This window comes from Punica granatum, chromosome 3, assembly GCF_007655135.1.
Source record: "Punica granatum isolate Tunisia-2019 chromosome 3, ASM765513v2, whole genome shotgun sequence".
Classification (NCBI taxonomy): Eukaryota; Viridiplantae; Streptophyta; class Magnoliopsida; order Myrtales; family Lythraceae; genus Punica; species Punica granatum.
Window position 1 is genome coordinate 31,061,210 of NC_045129.1, and position 8,707 is coordinate 31,069,916.

The 8,707-nt window shown below is 38.3% G+C and overlaps 1 protein-coding gene across 2 annotated transcripts; it reads right to left on the bottom strand.

The window, feature by feature from the left end:
* Positions 1–5,967: 5,967 nt before the first annotated feature.
* LOC116198989 (heavy metal-associated isoprenylated plant protein 3-like) lies at positions 5,968–8,447 on the bottom strand. 2 transcript variants are annotated; one of them, XM_031529271.1, is made up of 5 exons: positions 8,368–8,447; positions 8,070–8,229; positions 7,127–7,386; positions 6,807–6,894; positions 5,968–6,692 (listed from the first exon to the last, which is right to left on the bottom strand). In XM_031529271.1, the coding sequence occupies exons 1-5, from the start codon at positions 8,374–8,376 to the stop codon at positions 6,223–6,225; spliced, it is 987 nt and encodes a 328-aa protein (XP_031385131.1). In that variant the 5' UTR covers positions 8,377–8,447; the 3' UTR covers positions 5,968–6,222. The 2 variants fall into 2 exon arrangements, with proteins under 2 accessions (XP_031385131.1, XP_031385132.1); XM_031529272.1 differs by having other exon boundaries at positions 8,070–8,226; positions 8,368–8,440.
* Positions 8,448–8,707: the final 260 nt, after the last annotated feature.

The window sequence follows — 8,707 nt, forward strand, 5'->3', positions numbered from 1 at the left end:
TATTATCAGAGCCGTGACATTATCAGAGCCCCGAGAGGTCTTATTTGAATAAGACTTAATGTGTTCAATTATTGAAGAACCGCCAAATCTTTATTGATTAGAGGTGTTATGACCTCAACATGATATGATACTAATAAGAACACTAAGAAATAAAAATTATAATAGCTAATAAAACGGTACAAATAGTCGCATCACGAAAACCAAACTTGAAACCAAACGAGAACGCATTATACGCTACCCCTCATTTCTCTAGAACTAATTTTGAATTACTATGGGCAAAGAGAGAGTTATATTTCATTAGTAATCAAGAACAACATTGTTTTCTCTTTGTTCCTTTTCTATGAGGTTATTATCTTTATTTGCAAAAATAAAAGGGAAGCTACTTTTTTTTTCTCGAACTTCGAAAGTAAATCTACTAAACAAATGCGAAGAAAAGTTGAAAAATATTTTGTACTGGAATTTTAGTTTTTATTTTGCTCCCACTCTTTATCATTCAAAATGCAACCTTTACCATTTATTCTTTATCAAAAAAATTATTGAGAATATCTTGATTATAATTAAGATTATTATTGGCTTCCATCACTTTTGGTTCAATCGTTAGGATATGATATGCCCCATCTATTTACATATTAAGTGAAATTTTAAGATACAAAATGGTAATTAGTCTAATATTATAAGAAAAAAATGAGGAGAGATATATGTAAAAGGAGAAAACAGAAGTGGGCTTAATTTTCCTTTAAGCCAAAAGGCTGACTAAATTTGATGGTTCTGTGGAGGTTCCTTTTTCTTTGTGCTCATTCTTTCGTTTCCGTATTTCCCTTTTTTAACTTTTTGTTTTTAAATGCCCTGCAAATACATGATTATACCAACACAAGACTACTACAGTTAGATGGCATATTCTTTCACAAATCAAAGTAAAACTATATATTTAATCACGAAGGATATTCGAGCTTTGCCCGACTATCAGATTAATTTGATTACATATCAATATCGTATTTACAACGGTCAGCGCAGAGGTTAGATCAGTGTCACATTAATTCGTAAAGTTTATACAATAAATGTGAAGGTACCGATCAATAAAAGTGACTATGAGGCCTTTTTATCGTTTTATTTTATCTTACTGTATGGACACACATGTATCTATGAGATACAGAGATCCAAAAATTCTTGAAAACAACCTTTCAATAATTAGTGGTACGGCACTTATTTCTCTTAAGTAAAATCTCGAGTCTAGTGGGTCAATCCGGCTTGAACTGAATTAATCAGGCCCGATAAGTTTCCGGATACCATAATATACATGTGAAAAAAAAAAACCCCTTTCTATAACAAAAGAATAAGCTTTTTTTTTTCATTTTGTTTTAGTCCTTTTGACAAAGCTTTCGGGGAATTATGCTACGGTCACATGTGGGTTTAACTCTGATGCAATGATAACTCCTACAAGGGGAAGATTCAAAAGCCAAGCCCTCTTTTCTTTCATCACATGGAATTTGGAATCCCATCGCAATTAATTTTCCCCTACTTTTTTTTTCTTTTTTCTTTGCAACAAAAGCAATTGGGACCCTAAAATTTGTATTATTTCATAGACGTATTGTAATAATTAATTAGAAGAATAAGGTTTTCAACTTAGGGTTAAAACCCCTCGTGAGGTTGTTGATTAGGAAGGACTAGGGGAATATTCTTATTTGTTATTCTGACATTTGGCTTTGCAATTGCACATCAATGACTTGTTTATGTCCTTTGCCATTTACCTTAATTAACTATTCTTTCGATGCAATTGTTTGCTATTAATCAAAGATCCCGTATTGTAAAAATTTCATTGAATCATTGTGTTGGGTGGGCCACGATCTATAGTGAATCAAATCATTTTTTTTTAATATAGTCGGGATATTTTTATTTTTTTTAATTTTTTGATATGGAACAACTCTCAACTCATCATGTGGCAACTTACGATTTTCCATACTCACCATCGCGTGTTACTTGTCCTCAAACACCTATCCCCAACAAGGGGCCATGATCCATGCTCGAGCAAAAGAGGATAAACTAGACACAAGTTTCACATTCATGCTAAACTAACATGTGTTACGCCTTGGCTACTCTCAACACTAGGTGTGATATAGTATGAGGCTCTCGGATGCATAAAACGTACTCTTTTCTCGTATTAACTTTACATGGGTCTTATGAGCAGTTGGGTTGAACACATCCAACTAAAAGTTCGACCCAATTAATTATGAACCCAATCGTCTTATATACTTAGGATTTTCTTTCCATTTTCCAATACGAAACAATCGCATACCGCAACTTCTAGCCTTTCACAAGAGAGTCAAGACTGGAGTCACTTCCTAAGCTGCATTTGGGATTGGGCTTTTTCCTTGCCCTAGTCTGTCCGGTCGTCATGAATTTAAGTGGGCACTTGACTAGGTCTCTATCAAGTTTGACCTTTTAGGTTTTGTGTATTTTACCAGCAAGGTCACGTGGCCTAGTAGTAAAAGCCTAAGACAGGTGTCTTCACGTCCCAAATTCGAGTCACCTTTTCTTCTAAGGCTATTCCCCGCACACCATTGGCACATTGTGGGGGCTTGGAGGTGTGCCTATAGGGGTAGCCAAGCCGATAAAACGCCACAGTTTGGGAGTGGCAACTGCCCTCTACTCTGAACCCTCTATTAATTTTTATTCACCTGAACAAAAAAATTTTTTTTTGTGTATTTATTCACTTTTCCAACACTATCATTAATTGTTTGAAAGAGCAAAAAAGCTTTCTTTAAAAAAAAATCATCCATTTATTTTTAATTTCAAATATTTTGCGAAGGTTCCTCTTTCTTTTTAAAAAGCAGAAGCCAAGAAGGAAGACGACGCGTATGGCTTGAATGTATTAGCTAGACGATCTCCCATCAATTAGACAGTTATATTTCTATAATTAAAACTAAATATCTCCTTCATCTGGCCTAGCGTTAAATATTAAGGAAATCATTCTCATAGCACGACGAGTTTCTCGAGCATTCAAAATTAGTTAATGAACTATTTTTAGATATTCACCTACACATCACACCATTAATATTTGTTCTTTCTATCGACTCGATCCATATTTGTTGAAAGAATCCAATTAATTCGCCGTTTCCGATAACAAATTTATCACTTTCATGAAATTGCGGAGTATCGATAAACCTTTAAAAATACTCTCATAATCACAATATTAATGTAACAAATCTACAAAACAAACTATTTTTCGCCGAGCATAATGCATGCATTAGGTATCGCCTTAATGAGTTAATGAGGCCGGTCGGAATGAACCCTTATAGATTCCTCTACTAAAACAAAAATGCTTCATCTTTTGCAAGGTTATCATGAAGTTATATTATATAATACAAATTGCATTGGTTGACTGTGCAACCACTCTCAGTCTTACTCGAATTATAAACTAGTTTGTGCCATAGCATATGAAAATTTAAATAGTGAATCAAACCAACAAAAAAATATACAGATGAATGCTTCTCAAATTGAAATTACCTTTCCAAAAGCAAAAAATTTTAAAAAAAAAAGTGCTTCTCAATTTGTGAGTGTTGGCGCTGATCGAAAAATACTGAAATGAAATTGCACAAACCATTGCTGATTACAAGAAGCTGATGTATTTTGGCAATTTTTTTTAAGTTGTAAAAAAGGTCTATGGATCTAGTTTATGGATAAAAAATAAAGCAAAATAATAGACACGCAAATCCCACTGATGATGATCGAATTTAGAATCTTTTGATTTTGAGTTTGCATTATTTCCCACTGTACTAAGACCACTTCTTCCTGGCAGATGCTATTTTAAGTCCATCTTTTGATTGAAATTGATGATTATTTAGTTGATATTTGAATACACAATAATTAAGTAGAAGCAATCTCCTATTAAATGAAAATTATGATTGTAATCGCTAAATTTAATCAAAACCATAACCTTGGAATGTTTTTTACCAAATAGTGATTCTACTTGATCCACTTATGATTCAAATCTTAAATTTTGAATTACTTTCTCGTTTTACTTTTTTATATTTTTTTTGGGGAGGAATCAAGTTATCATTTTCTTCCCTTTTAATTGGGGGGGTAGCGTTTCCCATTTATCTTCGTCTTGTTGTTGCTGATTGACTGAAACAACTGATCATGAGCATTAATGTGGAGGGGGTGGTTACAAATCAATCTGTGAAAATGAAATAAGTCAGGACAGTTGTGTACTGCCCAATTAAATGTTGTTATAGTCCCGAAGAACTTTTCCTATTCAATGTTAGTAAATCAAATTTGCCCTCCTGGTGACCATTTTTATTTGTTGCCTCCCTAATCAATTCGATCGAAACCAAAACCTTATGGATTAATGCACTCGTCCAAACACACCAAAACAAAACAAGAACAATTTTGGTAATAAAAATTGTCTAAAAAGACAAAACAAAAAATTTTCATTGAAGAGCCGAGCGATTTTGATGGGGAATCCGTATTAAGATAAAAGTTCGTGGATTAATATTTCAGATATTTTGCCATTCTGTGTACATAAATAATTTATATCTAAACAATTTTTTGATCTAGCACAATTACTCGCAAAATACTACAATTGACATTTGAACTCGCATTACTCCGTTTCGGTTTGGCGATAGCTAGTATGCCAGGATGAATCTCATGCCCATATGTAGACTTGACGAAAATGATAATACTTTGTTCATCGGAAAAAAAAAAAGAATGATAATATTTTGCTTTTGCTGCCTACTATTTAGTCTTTTTTTTTTTTACTCCTTGCTAATAATTCATAGAAAGCCTAAAAGGCAGAAAGTACAGAGCTATAATTATATGCATAGCTCTTTATTTTATTTATTTTTTGGCTTGCAGCATAGCTCTTTATTCTGGTAGTCGAACAAAAACAAAAAGAAAAATCCCCGAGAGAGTGACGGGCTTGTCAGCTCATTCATCCTTCCCGACATTAACTACAGGAGATTCCGCTATCTGTTAAAACAAAAAAATCGTCCCCAAAAAAAAAAGAAAAAAAAAGGGGAATTCTAGAAAAATTTTAAATTATTATGCCCACTAATGATATAATGCGAAAAATTAAATTAGTAACAATTACAATCATTATTTGCGTAATTAACACTCCATTATTCGTATACTTATTCTAAATTAATTGGTGTTATTTCGCATGTCAGCGAAATTAACACCTCATTACTCTTTTACTTACGCTAATCTAATTGGCATTATGTCTTGTCCGCATAATCTCGTTACTCATTGATTTACTATAATCTAATCGGTTTTATGTCTTACTATAATCTAATTGGTATTGTCAATATGCGTAATTAACACCTCATTTACTCATTTACTCATTTACTTACAGTAATCTAATTAGTATTATGTCGTATCATATGAGGAGATAAAATCATTAAAGAATTTCTTCATTGGAATTTGCATTCCGAGGCCGTTTTTAAGGCTAAACTCAAGCTTAGCTCCCGCATTAAGATTAAAAATAAAATAAACAGTGAAAATTTAATTAAAAAACAAAGATGGTACATTTTGCGTTTCTTTTCAACTCTCTTTTGGGCAGATCTTTGTGACTTTTTTATTTATTTATTTATTTTGGATTTTGAGGTACATTTTTTTTGGATTTTTAGGGCACGTCACTTTTTTTCAATGGAAAGAAAAAAAGAATTGCAAATTCGCAGGAGCTTGCCTCTCCAAAAACAGAGCCTGTGAAATTTTCCGAACTCCACTCAACAATAGCAAAACACATTATTACCGGATGCAAAGTTGCAGAACCGGCTCCCATTTTTGTCCAAGAAATAAGCAAAAGCCTTTCTCAAAAAATCAAAAGATCATTTAAAGATATATGTTTTTCATTAAAAAATTATGATAAACATTATTCTCGCAGTCGGAGAAGATCGAACATTAAAAATTTTTCTACTCCCTCCCAACAAGAAAACAAATTTAAAAAAAAAAATACACAGACATATATCTAGCTAGAGAGCAAAACCACTTGATGTTCCATTCAAAAGCAAAATTAACATAAGAAAGAACAAACTCCAATTACATATTTGGTTGTTTTTTTTATGATGCAGGTTCCATTCAGCTTAGGACATCAAACCCAAAATTCATTTTCCCCACCAAATCCTCTATTTGCCTATTTTCCATCCCCTTCCTTATATACATTTTTTTCTTTTGTCTCTTCCTATGGCCCTTCCGCACTAGACTGTACCCATAACCCAACCCGCTTCTTCACATCACCGAGCAAGCGTTCGGGTTCTCGTCACTGAAGTACTGCGGGGCGTGTACACTCTCCCCGTACGTGTAACCATACCCGTACCCACATCCGTATCCGTATCCGGTATTCGCTGGATATCCAAGCCCGACTGCAGAGCCATTCTCCTCCTCCTTGTTGCCAACAGCATTGCCGTACTCTCCCCCTCCACCGCCACCGGCTCCCTTCTTCTTCTTTCCTCCTCCGCTGCCATTGCCTTGGTTGTTGCCATTGCCACAACCTTCCTTCTCGTTGCCTCCGCCACTGCCCTTATTGCCGTCCTTCTTCTCCTCGTTGTCCTTGACCTTCTCTTTCTCTTTCTTGGGGGGGACGATCTCAACGACCCTCTTCATCCTTCCCTTCAAGGTCTCCGCCAAAGCCTTAACATCCATCGTGCCCGTAACCGTGACAAGATCCTTCTGCTGCTCAATAGTCACATTCGTCACCCCTGCAGAGCCATCAACTCTCAATTTCAGTTCCCAAATTCTAAACCATTTAACACCCCCATTCCCAGCTAATGAGCAGTTAACGGGGTGCCGAAGAAGAAGAAAAAAATGCGAACCTGAAGTCTTGGAGACGAACTTGTGAATCTTCTGGACACAGCCCTGGCAATGGAGCCCGAGCTTCAGAACTGCAGTGGTCGCAGGGGGCTGCACCATCGAAAGACACAAAATACGATCATAATCGAATTCGATTATCGTGCAGAAATCACAATCGGAAAAATCAACAAATTTCCAGATGATTTTTTTTTCTCTCTCAGTTATCATGGAGCTCGGCTTACGTTATCAAATTCAGGGAGAAAAGTGAGCACAAATTGGAATGATGAAAGTCACGTGCAAAGGTTGCGGAATCCCCAGAAAGGGCAAAAAGAAATTTATATACCTCTTTGGGCTTTTTCTCGTCAGCCTTCTTCTTCTCCTGACCTTTGCTGTCGCCGCTGCCGCTGTTCTTGTTGTTCTTGTTGGAGGTGGTGGTGGCGGTGTTGTCGTCCTTGTTTTCCTTGTCCTTTTTGGGCAGCGGGGAGACGAGCTCCACCTTCTTCTTCGTCTTCTCCTGCAGCCTCTCCCTGAGCTTGGTGGGGTCCACCTTGCCCTCCACTGTCAGCTTGCTCGCCTCCCACTCCACCTTCGCCTTCTCCACCCCTTTACCCCCCCAACCCCACCGTGACCAAAACAAACCAAAAACCGTTACTAACATGGAAAATGCGAAACTCTCGGAACGGAAAGGAACCGCCTCGGAGGTTTCATTTCCCGTTTTCATTAAAAACTGGTCCGTTTCATCTTCAGTGGACATTCATGGCCTGCATTTACTGTTTTCCCGGAAGACAGTTTTCGACTTCCCAGTGGGTGGAGAACGGAGATTTCGCATTTTTGGGAACAATCAGAACGATTCGAGATGGGAAGACAAAGCATGCAGATTTTATCATGGGAAGAACAGTTGAGTTCCCATTTTTGCTTGAGATTTGGAAAAAAACGAAAACGGAAGACCAGTCTACGCCGGGAGTAACGAAAGGGAAGAAGAGGAAAACGGCGACGGAAACTGAAAACAGAGCGGGAATCGATTATCGGATGTTAGCAGAGACGGGGGGGGGGGGGGGGGGGGGGGGGGGGGGGGGGGGGGGGGGGGGGGGGGGGGGGTGGAGGGGAGGGGGGGGGGGGGGAACAGAGCAAGTCGAGAACAGAGAAAATCGGACAAACTAGAAAATGAGATCCTAAGGGAAAACCAGAAACGGAACTGGCAGGAGAAAGACAACAGGAATCTACAGAGCATTGTGTAAAAAACGAGGAGACGGAGCATCGAGCTAGCACGAGCAGGGAGAAAGTACCTTCGAAAGCCTTGGCGCATTTGATGATCTTGGAGGCGCAGCCTTCGCAGTGCATGTCGATCTTCAGGACCACGGCATTGGGCCCGTTCTTCTTCTCGTCCTTCTTCCCATCCTCGCCGCAGCAGCAGCTTTTCTTCTTCTCGCCGCCGTTATCCTTCTTCTGCAACGAACACAGAGAAACAAAACAAAACACCACGAGAGAGAGAGAGAAGTCAGCAACAATGGCGTCGCCTTTAACTCTTGAGATAGGGCAAGGGAGGGAGGGAGGGAGGAGAGGGGTTGGGGCGAGTCGACTCACCTCACCCATGCTGAGTCGCCGACTCGTCGTCACCAGCGAGTTAGTGCTCTGCTCTCTCTCTTTCTGCGGAGAAGATAGGGGAGAGGTTCGTGGGGATTGGGGGGGCGTGGGTTTATTTGTATTAGGAGGAGGGGGAGGGGTCCCGAGGGCAGTTACGTCAAATTGCCGTGCCACGTGTTCTCAGGTTGTGTTGCTGGGTCCCACCATCAATCCCGGGCCCAATTTCTTCTGCCGGAAGGGGAATATTACTCATTTCCATGCATTGCACCTTCCCTTCGCAGCCAAGATTAACATGTAACCCATTGGTAATTTACATACCGAATTAGAAAGCTCTGTGAAC

Bases quoted from the DNA above. Each gene is read 5' to 3' on its own strand.
- LOC116198989 (XM_031529271.1), bottom strand. The intron at 7,387-8,069 runs GTACTTTCTCCC...GGGGGGGTAAAG, and splicing joins ATGCGCCAAGGCTTTCGAAG to GGGTGGAGAAGGCGAAGGTG. The intron at 6,693-6,806 runs GTTCGCATTTTT...ATGGCTCTGCAG, and splicing joins GTTCGTCTCCAAGACTTCAG to GGGTGACGAATGTGACTATT.